Source organism: Leptidea sinapis, chromosome 15, assembly GCF_905404315.1.
Source record: "Leptidea sinapis chromosome 15, ilLepSina1.1, whole genome shotgun sequence".
NCBI classification, from domain to species: Eukaryota; Metazoa; Arthropoda; class Insecta; order Lepidoptera; family Pieridae; genus Leptidea; species Leptidea sinapis.
The window spans coordinates 9040702-9064201 of NC_066279.1; the positions used below are offsets into that span (position 1 = coordinate 9040702).

General features: G+C 34.6%; 2 protein-coding genes across 2 annotated transcripts in view; one reads left to right on the plus strand and one right to left on the minus strand.

Moving 5' to 3' along the window:
- Positions 1 to 23500, plus strand: part of LOC126968192 (synapsin) — a 154057-nt gene that overhangs the window by 9828 nt on the left and 120729 nt on the right. The window contains exons 3-9 of the mRNA XM_050813051.1: positions 1613 to 1738; positions 3599 to 3711; positions 5754 to 5972; positions 7362 to 7522; positions 9858 to 9943; positions 10622 to 10748; positions 13254 to 13358. Of these exons, the coding sequence (XP_050669008.1) occupies positions 1613 to 1738; positions 3599 to 3711; positions 5754 to 5972; positions 7362 to 7522; positions 9858 to 9943; positions 10622 to 10748; positions 13254 to 13358 (937 nt within the window). The remainder of the gene's footprint in view (positions 1 to 1612; positions 1739 to 3598; positions 3712 to 5753; positions 5973 to 7361; positions 7523 to 9857; positions 9944 to 10621; positions 10749 to 13253; positions 13359 to 23500) is intronic.
- Positions 13416 to 23500, minus strand: part of LOC126968496 (tissue inhibitor of metalloproteinase) — an 84463-nt gene continuing 74378 nt past the window's right edge. Inside the window, exons 4-7 of the mRNA XM_050813573.1 lie at positions 21219 to 21327; positions 20310 to 20431; positions 17563 to 17681; positions 13416 to 15791 (exon numbers count right to left, since the gene is read on the minus strand). Of these exons, the coding sequence (XP_050669530.1) occupies positions 15734 to 15791; positions 17563 to 17681; positions 20310 to 20431; positions 21219 to 21327 (408 nt within the window). The 3' untranslated portion in view covers positions 13416 to 15733. The remainder of the gene's footprint in view (positions 15792 to 17562; positions 17682 to 20309; positions 20432 to 21218; positions 21328 to 23500) is intronic.

Consider the following 23500-nt stretch of genomic DNA (forward strand, 5'->3'; position numbering starts at 1 on the left):
TGTTTCCCTGCTGACAGATAAATTAAAAATACAATACTAATTAACACCTACAATCATACATATAATATAGTATAGAGAAAGAGAATCTATCGTTGCTGTGACCGATTTTTATATTGAATTGGTAAACAGTGAGCCATGATTGTCAACGGCTCGTTCGTCATTTTGAATATTAAAACAACTGGTTACACATTATCAGGCTGTCGGGTCATCTATTCGCTGGTATCTAATTCATCCGATAGGTCGATATATTACGTCACACACAGAGTTTGGTTAGCCAGGTTATATTTGATTAATTGGTACTATTACCAACCTATATAGAACCTATGTTCTTACTAATTATTGGAGCCAGAGACTAAAGAAAAAACAGGTGAGCGATCATAACACTAACTAACACTCGATAGAAGTGAATACTTCATCAAGTCGATGTTATAAATCACTCTGATATATTTTGCCGGCTTTACCCGAATGAGCGTCACATAGCCCAGCGTGACTGAAGATCAAAAGAAAAACAAGCAGTAAATCGGAATCCGATAGAAATTAAAACTCTAACAAGAAAATACTGAAAAAATAGTTTGAATTATTTGTATATTATTTGATTGAAAATTGTATCATTTAAATGTTAAAGTATATTTTAATTCTAAGCCAAGGGACGCCTCATTGCTATTGCTATGCTATTGTCATATATTATATTTATATATATACTTATTATATTATATTAAAGTTTATGGATGCAAGGTGGTGTAGATAACGCAACCGTTTGACTATAAATCTATTAATGAGTCGCAGTAATTTTGACATCAAATAATAACTACGATTGACGACGCGGGATTCGAACCTGCGCCTCTCGTGGTTCCATTTGAGCCACAACTAACAAAGAGTTGAACAACCACACCAACATTTAACATTAGATCATGAGGCATGCGGACGATTGGCTTCGTTGGTAAGAGCGTTGAGACGTAGCCCGAGAGGCGCGGATTCGAATCCGGCATCGTTCATACATTGTGGTTCAAATTAAATATGTATGTTTAAACATATTAAATTGGAAACAAATTCTTTTTCCTCCATGTCGGAGTTTGAAAAGAAAAAGATGCTAATGAACAACTGAGACCAATAACGTTTTATATACATATATGGACATAATATCATTCTAAGTCTGATAGCGGAACGGAAAAAGTGTGCTTAAAGACAATGTAAGCACAGCTTTCTCCTTAGACTTGTGTCTTGTGTCAACTGTCATTGTCTGAATCAAACCTAAACTGAACAAATGTTTTACATTGCCGCTTATTACCAAGAATATTGTAAACAGCTGGAATAAATGCCGCAATGTATAGATATAGCAGTCGATGTTTATAATAATGCAATTGTGTCATGTTCCATATTTCGGTTTGTTTTTATATGACGTGATTTGTCTTTATATTCACATATATTCACCAGCATGTGTTAAGGACGCGACTACCTCACGTGGAGCTCAGTTATTGGTTTTCAAGAGTTCTGAACACCGCCGTATACCACTGGGCAGTATTCATAATCTATGATTAGATCGCGATCCTCTCTATTAATTATCTTTGTACAATCAATATAATCTATTACTGATACACTCGGTCTGCTACAGGGCGGTCAAGATAGATCGGTCGGGGTGTCCAGGTATCTGTGGCCCACAGGCCGCAACCACTGCAACCCTGTCGTTCTCAAGCTTCCGAAACTCATTCACCTCAAATGTCAATTACCTGAAACGAAGGTGAGAGAGACTTCCTGAGTTTTTTTTTTGCCATTCACATTTTTCCCAACAATTTGGTTATATCCGCTTAAAACATTAACTGCCTAGCAAATAAACTTGCCATAAAGTTATACCTGAGAATAAACCAAGGATATGTAAAATGTTGTCTATAAATCGCTTGCAACACTGTTAATACAATGACAATTCAAAAAATCAGTCTTGCAAATAATTGTGGGAAACGTTATACGTCCGAATAAACCAGTCGTAAGCAAAACATTTTGCTTATTCTTGGTTTATTCTCAGTTATAACTTTATGCCAATTTTTCGTAGTTTAGTAAGGCCGTTTTTTATTTTAATTTTGGTTTAACATAGTTAAATTAGATTATCATGAAATATTTATTACTTATAAATTTTGTTACAAATCCTTATGAAGGGATATTTTTTTACGGATTTAATTCCTGTGTATTCAACCACAGGGTAAAAAATATTTCCAATCGAAAAACGAAGTCTTATATAATCTTTTATAATATGATACTTCGTTTTCGTATCAGAGTGGCCAAATTGAGAAAAAACTATTTACTCCGTTAAAATTACTTTATTTCAATTTAATTAACATCTAGAAGCACTAGTCTAAGTTATTCAATAAAGATTAAGATCAGTGTCGCTTCACTGCTTCTCCCTCCGTCCCTCTCTCCCTCCCTCCCTCAACAAAAATATTATTATTATTAATATATACATCTATCCTTATCCTCATTATTAGTGATGCAGTGACTGTTATCTTTAAATCTCGATAACTGTAGTTATTTTAAAAAGAATGTGTGTACTGTATGCATGTACGTAAAAAGTTATTCTTCTTTGGCGTAATAAAACAAAAATCCTTAAATAAATTATTCCTCGTGCTATTTTATAAATATTCGCAATAAAGAAGGTATTAAATACAACCAATGAAAATATTATTATATTACATAATTTAGTTAAATAACGTGTAATTAAATATCATTTAATTATATTTTAAAATTGGAGAGATTTCTTTTATAAACTTGTATATAAATTGAAATTATATATTGAAATCGAATTTGGATTGGTTTTGTTCAGTAGACATTTATGTTACAAATGGCTTGGTAGCTGAAGAATGATACAAATGGTCTAGGTGACCAGCTAACGTCAGGGTACCACATAGTAATAATTCTCTCTGATAATTTTTCCCTAACGTGCCCAAATGAGTATAACTTTCAGAATTTTAAAATCAAAATGATTGTTGATATCTTGCATTCCGTAGTCACTGCTTCACGAACTCCTTCTGCTGTCACATACAGGTAGCACTCATCCAACAAATGAACCACGCTGCGGTCGTCACTTGTCGCCCAAACAAACAATATCATGGTCACTGCATGACGCTTCATGTCCTAACTCGATGTATCCGATGTGATTTGCTTTCGTGTCATAATCGTTAGCTTAGTGTTCAGAGACAGTGTGATTAGGAATTTAAAAGAATATTAAAGATTTAAATAATATGTTCGTTCGCGGGAAAATAACTTAAGAGTTATTGGACGTACTGAATCTATTCAGTTACCGATGAATCTTTTACTTTCAAGAGTTTCTTTATCTTTTGTGCAATATACCTAAAATACCAAGATAAAATATAAAATAGGTTTGCTTTTGTCTTTCGAGTACTTTAAATACAACTTGCACTAATCTTAAACGAAGTATTTTAGGAAGGAATTTGTAAGAAAGGTTTATTTAGATATTATAGGGATGGTTAGGTTTGGATACGAGTGCCTACATTGTGTGTGTCGGTTTCCTCCTATGCTTTTCCCACCTGATGGTGTCGCGACCTGGCCGTGCCGCGACGCGGTAAAGTTCAGCGGAGGCGTTGCGCAGATTTAGCTCCGGAGACCTGCAGTCCGACTGCGATGAGGGAGAAGTGGACCCCTACACGGGACAGACAGCCACCACCAGTCAGCCCAAGCCGCAGCCGAAGCCAACCTCACAGGGTCTGTATTCGCTTGTATTCCACTGATATTCAAATTGAAATACTTTTATTTGTCTAAAACGGCTTTACCCACGGTTTATCGGAGTGGATACCGGCTCGTTGAGGACCATTCGGAGGTCCTACATCAGGGTGAGTGTAGTAGTATCCGCGAGGAAAGCTGTCTTAGACATATAAAGTTTATAATGTGTCACGAAAGTTTGTAATCAAAATACGATAAGGAATCACTTAGTGAACGTTAAACACATTCCATTCGATTTATGTCTCAGATCTGAGAAGAACGGGTGCAGTAAAATCTCTGCGGGCTTCTTTTTTATTTTAATTTCCTAAAAATCATATTTGTAATTTATAAATACTGACGGCGGTCGCTCCATTCCCCATTTGTAGGATAAGTACTCTAATAGTGATAACTAAGAAAGTCATTTATGTTATATGGGAATGCTATAGGTATGGAGTAGACAATATCTTTGACTTTAGTCCACATTGCACAAGGGTCTCTACACAATGCACAATCCTACTAATATTATAAATGTGAAAGTTTGTAGTCTGGATGTATGTTTGAACTTCTTTAACGCAAAATCTACTGAATAGATTTTGATGAAGCTTTACAATAATATAGCTTACATACCAGAATAACAAATAGGCTATAATTTATAAAACTATAGTGTGAATTATACAAAATATAAAAGAAGTGTGATTGTTACTAATTAATACAACTAGCGCCATCTCTTATCAACTAGCAAGGAAAAGATCAATACAATTTATATGGCAAAACAACGTTTGCCGGGTCAGCTAGTTAAACTATAAATACAGCTTAATTCAGTTTGTTGAGATCAATATGATATAAAGGCATACTAAAACAATATACCACGGCATCGTCACGGTGCGTAATATTGTAAGGGAGCATGGACGGAGGTGATCACTTAGCATCAGATGAACCTCACCCACACAGAGCCACTTATAAGTTATCATACAAATATTAAAGTTTTCTATTATCCTTGTCTCAGAAGTTTACACTTGTAACAAGCCCCCGAGTGTTACGTCACATTTTTTCATTTTTTATTTTACGAGGAACTTCACTCGACGACGCCTACTAAGTCGTGATAGTCATATTCAATTCTTTACATTCATACAGCTTTCCAGTTATACCATTTAACATTGTATCATGTGACGTAACTATGATTTGAGCAGCCCCGTAACTTGTCACGTATTTGTTGATGTCTCTCACTATCTAACTCATTTCTCTCTACTATCGAAAAAGCAGAGAAATATACAGTGAGCGGTGGCTCATAATAACAAGATAGAATAGATGGTGATCTATTCTATCTTGTTATTATCATTATCTACAGTTGGTACACGTCATGAAGCTACATCAGTCAAGAACTGATGAGAAACTCTCAGCTGAACTTAGCCTACTAAATATAATAATATATATTTTTAGGTGGCCTGCATAGAACCAGACAGATGGTTCTACCTTACATCATTATCCTGTATATAATCTATTAACTATAGTAAGCCTTCCTTGTCAAAGAAGCTATAATATATTTCTTGAATTTGAGCTCAGAAAGCCCTAGTAGATTGTTGCTGTTTACTATATATACCTATGAAGAAACCCTTAACTCTAGCTAACTTATAAAACGGCACGTACACTTATTCTTTTTTCTTGAATTATATGAGTTCAAATCACAATTTTTATATAATATGTATTATGAGGGAAGAGTTAGGATGTTTAGCAACGTTTCTCGAAACGAGTCTCTTGGTCGCAAATCATAAATTGCTCAAATAGCCTTCTTTTGGAGCACAATAACAACATCTGCAGAATTTCCCCACATTAAAAAATCGTATGACATAATGATAATAATATGGAAGTACATAAAATAGACCAGACGAGCTGTATTCACATAAGTGAACTATCAGATCTTTGTAACGGCAACTGATGCAGAACTCAATCTATTGGCAAAGTTACTGATATGTGGAGAACTGTAATATGCTTTTGGAGAGTGCTAAAGAAAGGTTCTCGATTGGTAATAATTAAATATTCTTTAGCGACTGGTGGCAGTCTCGGAAGTGGGGCGGCACCACCCGCTCCCAGGCCTACGAGCACGAGTAGCGGCCCTGGTGCAAGCGGAGATCTGTCGTTGAACCTTCGTGGAGGCTCGCGTGGAACATCAGCTCCGTCTTCACCAGCCAAGTCGAGGGAGTCTCTGCTACAACGAGTGCAATCGCTAACTGGCGCTGCGAGAGACCAAGGCGCCAACCTACTCGGTAACTAAAAATATATCTACTAAAGACTATATAACAAAAAACTATGTAACAAAATAAAAGTAGTGGAAAACTTATGATATTTTCAAGCATTTAGATAGAAATTGGTTAATACTACATCTGATTTGATATTTAATATAGCCATAAAGCTTATAAACGAAATATTTTTAAAGGCAGTCATCGCCAACAAATGTCCCTTAAAACAAAAAGACATTTTCGAACAACACTAATGAAGGTAATTTTGGAATCTGGTACCGAGTTCAGATAGATGTAAAAGCGGTTTATATCCCTCGTCATTTCGCTGCCCCATTATACAGATCAGAAATACGAGATTCAAAATAGACAAAATAAGGATAAAAAGCTTTCAACTTTCCTTTATTACAAAACTTTATCCTTCTGGTGGCATCGTTTTATCTTCAGCATATTTCATTCACTGTGTTATTTTTAATCATAGGACCATACTCTTAAAATTAACTTTGTTATCATAAAAATATTTTAGACTATTGAAATGATGCATACCTTCAAACTCGTAGTAGATTACGAAACAAAATTTGTATCTTCAAATTACAAAACTAATTCTAATATTCCTTCCACTTTATAAAAATATAATTTCATCATCAATAATCAAGTTACATGAGTAGGTACAACACTTCTTCTTCAAGTGCCACTTTATTCTTCTTAATTGTTCTTTTAAGTGGCTATATTTATATATATATTTATTTATTTCACACACATACCAACTATCATTACAGGTATTACCTAATGCGACAGTTACAAACAAACAAGAATAACAAAAACACAGCAAACAACAATCAAATCAAACTAAAACTAATCATACAATCAAACTACATTACATTACAAATTATATATCACACCAGAAATAGAAAAAACTTAAACATACTACTATTTACCATAACATACTACATATAACAATACCCTTGTGAGTTCACTCCACGTACACTCAAAAATGTCCACTTTGTTGTGGAGTTCATTTATATGGCGAAGGGCTCTAGTTAAAGGCGACTTTGCCAACACTTTTGTTCTCGCCGATAGTAGTGGCGGATGGAGGCGCCTCCACACGTACCGGTCCGGCACACGGAAACTCAAGCAGCACAGAACTCCCGGGTTGTGCTCCTTCCCGCGCAACAACTTCACCACATACGCTGCTAGAAAAAAATCCCTACGGACGCTCAACTCAGTATACCCAACCATACCCAGCACAAACAGTGTCGGATACATAAGTGGGTAAAATGGGTATACTCCATATAACTTGAAGTATAGGTGCCTAACGAATTTGTTTTGGACACGCTCTAACATCAACCTGTACTTGTCCTCATAAGGGCCCCATATTGCCCATATTAAGTCTATCAAAATTCAATTTTGACTGTCCAGGAAGCGTGACATCTGTGGCATCTGTTGGACGAGGATACAATCGCGACCGCTGCGTCACACTCCTAGTGGTGGATGATCAGAACACAGACTGGTCGAAGTACTTCCGAAGCAGGCGTCTACCGGGAGAATGGGATATTCGTGTTGAGCAAGCCGAATTCAGGGTAAGCATTTATTTGTATTGAATAATAAGTTATACCACAAATGGTCGGTGAAAATTAAAACTGTTTATTTTAATTTGTAGCATACTTGTCTTTAAAATATCTATTTTGATTTTGTACACAATATAAAAGTTTTACTTACCTAATGTTAGTAGGATGTGCTTGTGATAAATAATGTTTGTGTTTTATTTGTTATTATGCAAAGTATACATTATGTGTCGGAACTACGCGGACGACCGCCTTTGAGTATTACAATATCTCTCAAGGGAGATCTTGTGGAACGTTTTCAGAATATGTTTATGAGATTTATCTGCCACTAACCCGAATAGTTATATGCGCTCCTTAGACATACCTTTAGCTGAGAATAAACCAAGAATATGAAAAATGTTGACAATATCAACACTGTCAAAACAATGATAATTATAAAGTTATCAGAATATCAGGCAGCCTTGCAAATAAACGCTAGGAAACGTTAGATTATGTCCGCATAAACCAATCATAAGCAAAATGTCTATTACTAAACATTTTGCTTATTCTTGGCTTATTCTCAGGCTTATCTGTATGCCAATTTTATTGTAAGGCCGTAAAAATGTGGTGTGAACGAAATTTTCTCAAAGGATTTTTATGGAGGTTAATTGGTCATCAATGCCAAAACCACTCTCTCAAGTGAAAAAAAATAATAATTTTAAAAAATTATCATCATCACATATATCCCCAAGCCAATTGGACGTAGTTCCTGAAAAACGTTCCAAGCTACAGACATCTTCTCTAAGGAATTCGTGTTTAAACTTTAATAAATATTAATATATTCCATACATGTGGGTTGGGCTATTAAGTCACGATGTCATTTAAAGAGTGACAGTAGTGCTGCCATTTTTTGTCAGTCTGTTAATATGAATCACGTGACCAATTTTGTGTTCTTTAATCGTAACTCAATTTCGACATAATTGTGGTTTGGAACGTTTTTCTGGAATTACGTCCAATTATCCTTATGAAAATATTTTTATAATATCACTGGACTACCGAAAAAAATATTTTACCCTACACTTTTGACACCATCTACTGTAGTTGGTGCTGTCATAAATATATCAGTTTTACTTACTTCTTATAGTTAAGTACTAAATCTTTTAAGTTTTCTTTCAAACTAACACACACACCCACACACACAGAGCACATTAAGTTTAGATTACAAATAAATCAATTTTTAGTATGTTATTATTGTTAGTAGATTTGTTTCCCTTAGTTAATTAACTTGTTTATTATTACACCTTATTATTATCTTTTTGCTATGGAAGAGCGGGGCCTCCTATTACAGGCAACTCTTTGCTTAAAAGGAGACCCCAACACTGATTGTATTTTGTTGTAATAAATAAATATTTGTATTTGTACTTACGCCGCTAACATGTGCGAGTGTGGTAATTAACCCGGACGAATCTGACCTGATTGTGGTGACGTCATAAGACGGCAGCGTGACTTCCCCATTTCTAAAAGCCCTTAGTTGCCTCTTACGACACCCTTGGGCGTGGGACTGCCTTATTCTTTTTACGCTCCGGGGAAGCCCAGGTTAAATTTCTAGCATATATATAGCTGTAGGGCAGGGTTTCCATTAGCTCTGTAGTACCGGAAACTTAAGTGCCGTAATGACAGATATTAGGCCTAGGGCAGCCTATCTAATGCTGCCATTATTCTTGGTTCACTTCCACGTATCCATAGTTTTTATTACATGTAATGATGTAAAGTATTATAAATATACCTGGTAATAAGCATATTTCGTTACAATGTGTAATATACTCACGTTTTAACTCTATTTTGTCGTGCTATTCCTATAACATTGCAATCCTTGCGTCTAGAAATTTATGGATAAATTTAGTTAAACTTGTTGAAGATTAAAAACTTCTCCCGCGAATCTAGTGCATTGCTACATAAATACAATCCTGAGAAAACTTTTTAAAAGCTGATTTAGATCCATATATCTTACGATTTCACAATTTGTAACGAATTATCTTAAATACTCGGGGATCTGTTAAAACAGTCAAAAGTATACGAACATTGGAATTGCTATCGTTAGGATGTAAGATCGTGTTGGTTGTAAACATGAAATGCTATTTATTTTCTATAAATACTTCGCTTAAGTATATTATGGTACGGGCGCATAGTGATGTAAGTCATTGGGGGCATCCCATCACGCTAGGACTATCACACATTAGGCTTATTGTCCTCGTTACGGTCAGATAATGCCACTCAACATAAGGTGGATCATCTACTCATTTCGTCTATAGTATACAAGTGGCTCCTAAAATGATTCACAATGTTCATTGCAAAAACATTTCTTTACCAGGAATTAACAGTGACCGCTAACTCCGATGGTGCCAATGTGTCCATGGCGGTGTACCGGAGTGGAACTAAAGTAACGAGATGTTTCAAGTAAGTGATTAATGTGATACTAGTCCCGGTCTTCCTTCAAGTGTCTCCTGCCCGGCGGCGATCATTCATGCGCTATTTATAACATTGGTCCTAAAAATCATTGAGAGCGAAATTTAAAGAAATAAATAAACATCTTGACTGTTGCCTCTCAATATATTCTTGATAATGTAATGTCTGTACATAAGCACATAAGTGAATTTGCTAGAACATGTCATAACGTTAACACCAGAAACAAACGTAAACTTTTATATATACTATAGCTTTCTCCGACCTGGTCAAGCAATAACGACAGATATCTACTATGCCGAACTCCGAACAATGATAACAAAACTAGCAATGAAACAGTCCCGACTCATGAATCGATCTTCACCATTATTTCTCCATGTTAACGCTAGACCTCATATAGCACGAGAAACCATTTTAACTCTACAGGAACTGCATATTAGAAACCATTCGTCACCCTCCGTATTCACCAGACCTTGCTCCAACGGACTAGCATTTTTTTGTGATTTTCTACGTGATAAAAAGTTTTTTTTTCAGGAGACAGTAGAAAATGCTTTTACATAGATTGTCGAATCTAGATCACCACAGTTGTATCTCAAAGGCGTAAATGACCATCCTATTAGATGGCGGCTATGTAATGATAATTCAATTCCTGATACTCTGTACCTGTACCAGGCCGGACTTTGTGCTCGTGAGGCAAAACGTGCGTGACGCTGGTGCCGATCATCGCGCTCTCCTCCTGGGGCTCAAGTTTGGAGGAGTACCGTCCGTCAACAGCCTCAACTCCATCTACCACTTCCAGGTGAAACGGATAATTACATGCTTTATATCATTTATATGTGTAACGCATGACAACAGACCAGGTATATTACTTTAGCGTCCATTACAAGTTTCGTCATCGCGATACGTATGTTACTTTGATTTAAGGTGGTTGCTTTTGTTGAAAATAGAGGCTAACAGTCCACCGCTCTATCTAGATTCTAGCCACATAAATTATCTATGCATTTACAGTTGTAGTGACAGGCTTACACTTTTTATACGCTTTATTTTAGCTTCACCTGTATGTTTGTAACCGACTTCTTTGGGCCCGATTTTGACCCACTTTAAACGGCTAAGTTTCGTTCAAACTTTGTAGATTTATCGAGGACCGATGACATTACACTAATTTGACTAAAAAATGAAAAATAAATAATAGTTAAAAAAAACTAAAAAGCACGCTTTATATAAAATTCAACTAAAAAATAGAAAATAAATTTAAATTGAAAATAGTGTAAAAAAAATAAATTCACTATTATTTATTGTAAAATAAAAATATATTCATGCACTTCTTCTCCGTATAAATATTAATTGTGTTTAATTTCACGTTCGTCCGTTCGCGCATTTTTTAGAAAGATTTACAAAGAATTCGCTTTACGTATTATTATATAGATAATAAATTATAGTCACTGTTATGGTCTGGGAATGATGTGTCCTCTTATAATTGCTAGAACATAGTCATTTAAATAGATTTCAGCCATGTGCTGTGATATTATGTACAACTGTTGGAGATCCTTGTTAGGAAATAAATAAATATATTGAAGCGCAGATTACAACCTCTCTAATTGACCAGGGCTTTCCTTTCTCTAACGAGCTGGACGCCGTCATAGTGATGATATTATAGATAATGGGTTGCCGCTAATAAACTAAACAGAGATTTTTATAAAAATATATTAAACGACGCCACTGAATATTAAATTAAAAAGCGAAAATAATTAATTGCGAATTACGCCGGCTTACTTGAATTTTGAATGTTACTTGACGTATTACTTGTACGCAGATATTTATAACAAAAATGCTGTAAAATATAACATATACAAGATTGTCTAAAGAATATAAATTACAAGCGCGATAAATCACAATTTCCCTCGGGCTCGGCGCTTTACAATGTCGGCATTTAGTTTCTTCAAACTGTTCATCGTTATGTAAATGTCTTTTAGTTTAACTTATTCAAATTTCAAATTCAATTATTCATGTAGGTCACGGAAATGACACTTATGAATGTCAAAAAAAAAAATTAAAATATTGTTTCTTATTGAATTTATCGCTACTTCGTAAAGGGTTGATGAGAAGAAGTAGCAAGAAACTCATTGCCACTCTTTTAAGTCAAGATTTACATTTTAATTGTTTTACAAATAATTTCAATTACAATATATGCAAAGTGACGCAACAAAAATACTCAAATGTCAAAATCTGAAGTTATTGAGTATAGTTGATGCATCAATCCACACATACCGTAAATAAATAGAGGCATTATGTGATCATTTCATAAAATAAAATATATCTTTAACTTTAAAGGATATAATAATAATAATAAACACATCAAGCAGACAACCCGGTAACAAGATCATCCAGCCACCACAAAATTATATATAAAAATGTAAATGATATTAAGTTCCTTCAAACTTCTTGTCTGATTCTTGCACTTAATTTCTTGTTGCTACGACGTTATTTAAACTTATCTCTTCGTAGTCTATAAAAAATATTTTTATGACTGATTTATGGATTATGTTTAATAAGGGAGCTTTGAATAATCCATTATTTATTTTAAATTACTTTGAATCTTTACTTTTATATGTTAGTATTGTTATTATATTAATATAAATATAATATTACTGATTAATGACGTTTATTTATTTATTTAAATTGCGTTACATGCGACTTAGTTACTAAACAAAATTGTTGTACTAAATAATTATCACATGCAACGGCATCTAAATCTACATTTTGATACGTCCATCAAATCCATATAGAAGTCGTTTATCTGTCACATTGGGCGTCCTCCATATTTCCATAGATACATTGAACGAACAGATCTCTACTACGATCTGTAGATCGATTAATTATTGCAGCGCTAAAAGCAGTCAATGGATTTGAAACTCGATTCTCGATTTGAATTGTTGTGGAGTTTAGAAAGTGGCAGTTAGTGACAACGTGAAATACATGCACGACGATCTGAACGGTGTACGTTCAGATCGCACTTCACCTGTAGATAATTTATATATCGACATAGACTCGAGCTGAGAACCTGTCGAAAAACATAGCGGCGAAAAGTAAGCCTCTATTGTCAGCAACTCACGCACACTAAAAAGTGATTGGCGAATCGCGAGTGTAGCACGTACCTGCCGTGCACACTAAAGTAATAAACCTGGCCTGTTGTCTTGCGATGCCTAATAGCAAGAGGCTCTATAGAGATGTATAAATTATCTAAGCTTATATAAAGTGTCATAATATTGTGCCTGTAATCATCTGTCACAATTGAATTGTTCAGGATCGACCCTGGGTGTTCGGCCACCTCCTCCAGCTCCAACGCAGACTTGGCCGCGAGAACTTCCCCCTGATCGAGCAGACATATTATCACAACCACACCGACATGGTGAGTCTTTACTATAGTTCCTTAACAGGCGTTATAGATTTTTATAAAAAACACCAATCAATTTTTAAAACTTTTATTTCTTAACTAACATATCACTATTTTGTTAATTTACAATACTTTGACTTAAAAATAGTTATAACTTAGAATAAATAATACAATAAATTGTGTTGTCTCCGTGGACAAACAATTTTGGAACCTAAAGAGAATTAACAACGGTTTAAGGTTTTATAAATTCGTGTAATTAACAATCGATTACAAGTTATCACGTTCTAATATTTCACATAACTAAATAGATAAGCGTTCAGCAAGCTGCCCTAATATACGCATAGATCAGTTAACTAAAGTTGGCACTGACGTAAACCGACGCCATATTGAATACGTATCAAGAAAAACCGATCCATCTCGCTCGCACGCGGGTTACCTAATTAACTTATTGCTGTTATTATTTACAATATCCGGACGACCAAGCCTTGCTCGGTCTTTTAAGAATGTACAAAACTTGAACAAAAAAAAAAACTAATAGGACATCTGGATTCGAACCGGGGTCTTCTGCTTTCCGGATCACCCAATGTCCCATCTGAGCTATAATAGTCTTGTATATAGTGGCGAAATTTACCTTTGTATTCTAATGTTATTGTAGCTGTTTCTCATTCAAACATGGATAAAACCATTTTTTTTAAATTGAAACCTAGCTAGATCGATTTATCACCCCCGAAATCCCCTGCATACTTAATTTTATGAAAATCGTTGGAGCCGTTTCCGAGATTCAGATTATATATATATATATTTATATATATACAAGAATTGCTCATTTAAAGATATAAGATTTTATAAGGAAGTGGATCTTTCAACTAAATAAGATTAAATGTTAATAAGAGGCAATGTGTCGTCTAATTAAAAAAAAGACGAATAACATTCGAATAATGAATGATTTACAATAGCATTGCTTGTGTGAGTAGTTTGAATGTGCTGGCTCTAGTTAACTGACCTTTACGTCTGAATGCTCAACATAATATTCCCGATTTTGGAAAACTTCATTATTAATGTTAAGTTATATTAATAGTAAGCAACACTACTAAAGGTGAAACAGTCCGCCTTCTGTTTTAACGAAAAATAATAAATAGATTGTTAATGTAAATAACTTCATTACAGGATTGTAATAGAGAAATATTCCGTCTCTTGGGCTAACAATATAACTTTATATACTGTTTTAGTTGACATAACTTATTACAGCTAAAGTGTAGCTAATTATATTTCAAATGAAAATCGACATTTGTGAAGTGTTGCCATCGCCAAAATATTAATAGAATTAATATTTTGGCGATGGCCCACACTAAAGCGGACACGACTATTTAAAAAGTCAAAAATGTTCACAAATTATGTTTTACTACGTTAAAGTCGAAACACGCTTTCATAATATTATATTGGACTTACACTTGATATAAAATATCCCAACAAAAGTAGTTTTACAAATATTCATAATAAACAAATGTGGTTAAGTTTCTATTTAAATAAGACTTAAAATTAATTAATAAAAGGATATTGCGTCTATTGATCGATTTTGATATCAGTGTTTGTATTATAATTCGCGCCAAATCTAAATGGGACGGAACCTTGTCAAATTTAATTTAATTTAATAAATTCAAATGTCAAAAGCGCGCACACCTTTCTAAAAGGCCGGCATCGCTCCTGTGACACCTCTGGCGTGGGCAGCGGGCATCACAATCAGGTGTCGACCGGGTGTCCTCCTCTTCCACAAAACAATAATTTCATAGTTTCTGAGTGTATTATCATAATATGTAAAGATATCCTAAATTATAAAAAATGCTAACGAAAATACTGAAATACATCTAATGATCTATTTATCGCGAGATGTCTTTCTAATTCTACAAGTCCCAGTTTCTAAAAATCGCCCAATACCAATAACGCGTCAAAAATTTTTGATAATTTTGTCGTATGACATTATTGTTGTCATACTGCAAAGTCTGCAAATAAGAACGTAAATTCAATGACGACAGCGGTAAGAGGAGTTATGAAGAGGAGTTGGTGGTTGGTGGTCGCTTCAGCGGAATATATATACAAGGAATCTGATTGGTATATGGGATCTTCACTTTTGGCCTCAAGGCTTTCTTATTTCTAATCAGAGCGGTCGAGAATAAATTACAAAAGCTAGGCTATGTCCTCACACAAGACAGTCCTTAACAAGCATACGCAATATAACATGATTTGGCTTAGAATAGCGTCGTAACTTTAATAAAATATTATTAATAAATCACAAAGAAACAATATCGAAGTTAACATCGGATTTTTCATTAAGTCATGTCGAGATATACAAAAATGGTGCGTTATATTAATGTTAAATCGATTCGTAGTGATCAAGTCATGGTTCCATTCAGATGTTGTTTCTGTAGACATCTGGTTAGTGCTGGAGCTCTGAAACAAAATATCATTTTATCTTAAATTAAATCAACATCTAGTAATTCATTTCGTTCAAAGAAAATGCGTGATGAGAAAGCTCATGATCACTCAGAGGGCAATGAAAAGGGCTAGGAGTTCCCCTACGAGATCGAATCAGAAAGAGGAGATTCATAAGATAACTAAGGTCGCCGACATAGCCCAAATGATTACGAAACTAAAGTGGCAATGGGCAGGGCTATGTGCAGTTCGACGGATATATAGCCGGTGGGACAGGAAAATCCTCGAATGACGACCACGTACCGGAAGAATTAGTGTTGGTAGGCCCCCCACAAGACGGACCGACGATCTGGTCAAGATCGACGGAATAGGTTGGATGAGGGCAGCGCAGGACCAATCATCATGGCGATCTTTGTCCAGCAGTGGACGTCTTCCGGCTGATGATGATGATGATGAGGTGAAAGAAATGTTATACATTTTATATACAGACCATTTATACGATATAAATAATTGGGGTTACGGACGAAGTCCCGGGGGACAGCTAGTTATTAATAAAATACGTTCAGTATGGACTCAAACATGTTTAGTGTTTTGAAGGAAGTCTCGTGAAATCAGAAAAACTAGTTGAGTCACTGTTTGTTTAGTTCACCACAAGCGATGGATATTAGTTACAATTAGTAATAATAGTTGAGAAACAAGCCACGGCTTCGAAGTTAATTAATAATTTCAATAAAGTATTGTGGTCTAGTTGATGTTATATAAATACTTTGATCTATTCATATCGTATACTATACAACAGTTATAAATGCCGTTATGTACCTACTATTGCTATTGTAAATGGAATGAGTACAGTTCGTTACAAATATTTCAAATAATAAAGTAATTTTTAGACTTTTTCCTATACTTGTCCCAAATTTAATAGTCCTAGGAGAACGGAAAAATTCCCTTGAGAATGTCGAAATATAAGTTTTTTACATCATAAACGGCCGTACCCATTTTTTTACGTTAACTTAGAAGTTTGATTTTTTTACAGGCAGTAGACTTGAGAATTTTTTTGAATGACTTAGGTTCGGTACAAATATTATGTATAATAAAGCAACTTGAATAATTGATATGTATTACAATTTTATATATATGTAGCTATATGATGCAATTGGGTTTAATTAAAGCTTTAAATTGCGCTTGTTGCCTTTAGATATAAGATATCTGAATAATGTTCGAATTCTACAAGATAACTTCAAACTGGTACACAAATAGTTTTGCTACTGTGAGAGACGCTGCGTTGTTGCCCTCTAGTCATTATATATTATGAAAACTCCGTAATCTGTCGCTCCCTATACAACTATAATTAGCACTTAAATACTGCTGAAACTTTTGATTACATTAAACGTTGCTTTCTAAAGACGAGTTAGTAAAATACTAAAGGAAAGTATAAATAAAAAGTAATGCACACAAACACACAGAGAGGCACGCAAAAATACCAAGTCTTATTATAAAATATATTGATATTGTAAATCCGTTATTAGAAGTAACTAACTTAAGTTTTATGAATTTTGTGATGTTTAAAAAAAACTGTACGTGTAAGGTTGATGTGGCGACTGCCCCACCCGACATACATACAGCAGAACACTGGTACTGAATTATTTTGGTATGAAGGGTGCCGGGCAATTACAAGCAAATGAGACATACTAGTTTAAGTCTAAAGTTGACGACAGACTAAGGGCAGGGGACGCCGTTTATGATCAGGTATCTGCTTGTTTCTGTTCCGAAGCATTAGTTATTGCATTACCTTGTCCATCGGCAGCGTCGTGAGCGGTCGTGTAGACATACTCCGTGTCTCTCGTAGCACTCGTCGTAGCCGGCCACGCAGGTGTTTGGAGACTTGGTGCTGCGCCTGTTCATGTGGACCTGGAACAAACATAACATAACATATAAAGAACATGTCACTGACACCGCTCTCTGTGACCATCATCAGAACGAATCATCGCTCACGCAAATCAGAATGCTATACAACAGAGTACAGACGCCAAAACCGAAGCCTTATTACTTGTATATAAAGATAAAAATAGCCTGAATTCTTACTTAAAAACAAACACCTAACCAAAACTAAAATTATTTAAAAAAAAAGTTCTCTGAATGAATAAAGTGATTTTGATTTGATTTGATCTACTACTGCTCCGGTAATGAATAGCGCCCTGAGAAAGAACGGCGCAAGAATTGAAATAATAGCTTTAATATTTATAGTGTATACTTAGATTTAGATTAGATTCTCCAACTACCGCAAGCGTAGTCACGAAGTGCGGCTACTAATACTACGCCCAGGTGGGCGTACTCGAGCTAATCTCGCACATTGTGTAACGTTGACGTGCCACATGTACTGTTAAACTTTGCTAATAATTGAAACTAAAATTCCTGGTTGTGCAGTAAAATTTAGTAAAAATAGAACTACAAGAAATAAGAAAGACACTGGGATCACTCATCACATATCATCAGTAAGTATTTTGTTTTTATTAATTTCAATGTAAAATAACACGAAGCGTATGTTACAAAATTTGCCATTGAGTCGCAAGATGCCACGCACACAAGCATCTAATAGTTAATAAAAAAAGCTATGATATCTAGTTGGAGCGAAGCAGACACCAAACCTTAATCTAAGAATGTATAATATTGTAGATTTCATTTATATATACCTAGTCATTTGACATTTGAAATTATGCTGAGCAAGATAAGTTCGCTTTTTATCACACTCTACGTAAGTCTGAGCTAAGTGTAAGTACGCTCTATAGATCTCAGACTAACACTTAAATGACAAAGAGGATTAAAAAATCTTTGTTCTATTCCGGAATTTATAACAAATAAAACTAAAAACTTCTGGAATTCATTTTTTTGTCACTCCAAAATCCTCAGCACATTGCAAGCTTAACTGTTGCTAACTTTTTTTAAATGCCAGGTTATTAAAACATTATACTTTTACTTAATATCGTGGTCATTTGTTTGTGCCATAAAATAATCGTATTTCCCTGGTCGCAATGAAATACTTAATCTTTATAGCGAATACTTAATGGTGATTACATGGATTACAGATTATGGTTCGTGTTATTGTACTTAATATTAGGTTATATACATTTGTTATATGTCCATCAAAATGCAGTTATCGAAGAACGAATAACATATTATTAACTTAAAGATACTCAATATAAAGAAACCTCATACTTAGAATAAATAATACTTTTATATGATTCTGATGGGTTTCTGTTACACTGGATCTAATTTAATCCATTATTTGGTGAATAATAGAGTAGTGTCATTCTATGTAGTTTTATTTATAGTTTTATTGCTATTACCTTTATGAGATTTTCTCTATAATTGCTGTCAAAACATACAATTTCCTCAGCACTCATGATAGCTTCTATAACGATTTCGAGTAAGATCGACACTCAGACCATAGAGTTACCATTTAGTAATTTGAAAAGTCCAGACACGTCAATATAAGTTCGGACCCTTGTTGAAGTTGATTTCGTTTCTCGTAACTATTATAGACTAATTTGAAATTAGTTAATATTTAGTTTTTAAAAATAAAATCCGGACTAGAATGTTTTATCCCGACATGTCCGGACTAATCCGGAGGGAAGGTAACCCTACGATGGTATCACACACCAGCGCCACAATATCTTTACTTCACCACTATGTTTAGTTTGCAGTACGTTTCTAAATGTATAGATCACATGTATGTCGAAAGCACAATTATTATTGTTTTGCTTGTTTCAACATATTGACTTGATCGTCAGGCGATATTAATTACCAATGGAGGAGAGGTTAAGAAGAAAAAACACAGACTTTACCACATTCTAACGAACGACAGACAAATAATGGACATTTTAAGGTTTCCAATAAGTTAAGGATCGACGAATAAAGGTTCGGATTGGTTGTATAAAAACACATACAAAATATTATAGAACTTAGAAATAATGAAATTTAAACTAATGTTTGCGTCCACGTCTGCTATTCGCGCTACTATCTACCAAACAATGGCGAAGTGCTACCATCTACATGTTATGTGTCTCTGATGAACACGTGACCGTCAACTGTGGCCGGTATCAAATGTGGCGCTACAGTTAGATATTTATGAAAGATGAGGACAAACTAACATACATACGGCAGCCTCTAATAAACTTACATATGAAAATTAATTAAACTGATTTGCGGCTTTACTTAATCAAAGTGGGGCCGGACAATAAATCATTCTACAAACTCTATACGACCAACAATGGCAACAACTATTTCTGCTATTAACAGTACCAAGAGCGAGCTCTATTTACAATAAGCACTACTAAATACAATCGTAGAAGGAACTTTCAAACTCGTTGAATCGTTCAGGAAATATAATAGGCCTGTTTGTATCGGTTGTCTAACAGATAACTCTATCTAGACGCATAAATTATCTAAGGACTCTACGATCGTAGCAACGGAAATAATGTTAATTTGGACGTTAAGCGAATATCTTATGAAAAAGAATGAAAAATGATGGTAGCTCACCTTGCACGTGCAGCCCTGCTTATACAGCAGACGGAATCCTTTCCTCTGTCTCGGAGTGACCTCACGCCATTTGTTGATGTACCCGCACAAGTGGACATGAGCTTGAAGATGCATCACTCGACCTGAACAACGACCACTGTTAGCAACTCATTTGAAATATTTAAATCATGCGATCTATGTCGCACAACACTAAAAACATAAAATATATATGACGTGTTTGTGTGGGCAGATTGTATATACAAGTTGTTTTTACGCAGTATCTAGGATAATTAGGATAAACCCTTGCAACTGCTTTATAAATATTTAACAACCTCTTGCTTCTTCTCTAATCATTCAGCCCTATCTTATAATGCCTACTAGTCGACTAATGCGAGTTAGTAAGTCTTTTGTGGGGCAATGTATATGCATTTACAACAACATGCCAGAAAATGTTAAAAACAAAATATGTATTACGTATTATTAGTAATTCAAAAGAATTGGTAAACAAAACAAAATATTTGTTTTAAAAGTTACTACAACATAAATTAAATTCTTTATGATACAATGGATTTGGTATATTGGTCGGGCTATTAAAAAATAAGTTTTATTGTACGATATTACAATGTAACTAAGTCTGCAGTAAATAAGAACCTCAAAGAAGCCCAAGTCAACAAAGAGTCGACCCAGGATTGAGCTGCCTGGAGACACATGATACGCAGGGCCGACCCCAAAAAGATGGGAAAGAGGCAGGCAAAGAAGAAGATTCAGCCCGACGAGTGTGATCAACATTTCAGCCGGAAGACGATTTCTGGACAAAGGCCTCCCTCAGAGAGGACCACGACCATCGATCTTGCGCTGACCTCATCCAACGTATTCCGGTGATGTGGGGGCCTACCAACTCTAGCAATCTATTAAATAAATCTAAATTACCTGTTATTACGTAGGTCTCTCTAGGTTGAAGGGTAATCCCACACAAGGACTCCTGCGATGGCGTTAGGATTCGTCCTGATTTTAATGCTAATGTTGCCTTTGGTGTAGCCTGCAATACATTATAATAATAATAAATTATCTTATGAAATCATATTATATCAAATAGTATCGCTTAGCACTAGACACCACTTATAATTGAAGACGTAGTCACGCACCGTGTAACTGATTTATGATAGACCGCACTCGACTCGGGTCGTCTTTACCCGAATACGCAATACATATTCAAACGTGACAGCTCACTCTAGTCTAATAGGTACCCACAAAATAATGTTCACGTCAACTAACAGTTAAATAAACAATAACAACAAAGTGAAACCAATTATATTGTTATAAAAGTAAAAAATTGTATTTTTTTATATTTGAACTAGCTGACCCGACAGACGTTGTTCTGTATATTATAATAAATAAAATAATTTGTCAATAATATATTATCATAAAATCAAAAATTACTTCGTTAAATATGCACCCAGCTGTCGTAATGAAATTGTTTCACAGCAGAACTGTCAAACCGTGCGTCAATAAATTCTCTCATAGAAATTATGTATGGACACATCAAAGGAAAAACAAATTTGTTGTGTTTATTTAATTTAGCAGCATTTTCCTATTTATTCACCTTTTAAACCTTCTCTGGACTTCCACAAATAATTCAAGACCAAAATTAGCCAAATCGTTCCAGCCGTTCTCGAGTTTTAGCGAGACTAACGAACAGCAATTCATTTTTTTATGTATATGTTATAATAAAACTTCGAGAAACTTTGACGGTAACATGCTTGTAACATGTAACATATTATGTAATAATATGAGTTATGACTGTAACATGTTTCGGATTTTGAATGTCCAAATAGGGATCGTTAGTATTAATTAACCACTAACTATATGTTATAAAAGAAAAAAAAATATAATTGACTTTACGAATATATTTTATGCCATATTTCCTGAATATTTTTAACTTCATATATTTGAGATAGAGATGTAAGTCTACACCACACCTACACATTAAATCAACACAACGTATCTTTACGAGCACTCATGTTCTCGAATCGCTGCTGTTAAATGTATGAACGTGCCTTTACACCACCCGGTATTATGTCGGAAAGCTCCTTTACGACGCATTTATACGAGAATATGAATGGCTTTAACAGCACTAAGAGTTGTAGTATTGGTATTTGATTTATCATTAATACACAATATCAATGCCTCTTGTAAATGGAAAAATAATGAGAAGATCTTGTTTGTTTGTCAACAAAAGATAAGTAAAAAAACTGTATGTGTTCTTATGTACGCACGCAACAAGTTATTCTCCTTTGGTGTAGTAAAACAAAAATCCTAAAAAAAATACTTCTCAAACTATTTCACGTTACAACAATATTGTGATAAAGAAGGTACTTATATAATAAAACTATTGAAAATATTATTATAATTATGCGGTAAGTATTTAGTTAATGGAGTCTGAAGTATTATAACAAATGGTCTAGTTGACCAGTTAACGGTGTCTGGTTCTAATGTCGGTGTGCGCGTGTATCTTAACACTGTGATTTTATTTTACTAACGCGCCAAAAGAAGTGTAACTTTAAAAACATTTTGTCTATTTTCATTGTGAGTTACTACTATCCTACTAATATTATAAATGCGAATATTTGCGAGTGTGTGTATGTTTGTTACTTCTTCACGCAAAAACTACTAAATGGATTTTAATGAAAGTTAACAATAATATACCTTACACATCAGATAGGCTATTATTTACAAAGATATAGCGAGAATTATGTAAAATATCAAGATAAGTGTCAAATAGTAGGAAAAAAATATCTGCAATCTCCAAGCTATTCATGCGTGCAAAATACTGTAGAAGTTACAAATATATATCCTACTAATTTTATAAATGCGAAAGTTTGTATATATTACTATATGTATACTAGCTGACCCAGCAAACGTTGTATTGACGATATTAAAATCGCGATACAAAAGTAACCGTTGGTCGTAAATGGGTGAAAATTTGAAGTTGTATGTATTTTTTAATGCCACATTATAAAAAAAAAGAAAAAAAAAATCGTCCAAAAATCAAAAAAAAAATTTTTAAGGGTGAACAACCCTTATTTCTTAGGGGTATGAAAAATAGATGTTGGCCGATTCTCAGACCTACTCAATATGCTCACAAAATTTCATGAGAATCGGTCAAGCCGTTTCGGAGGAGTACGGGAACGAACATTGTGACACGAGAATTT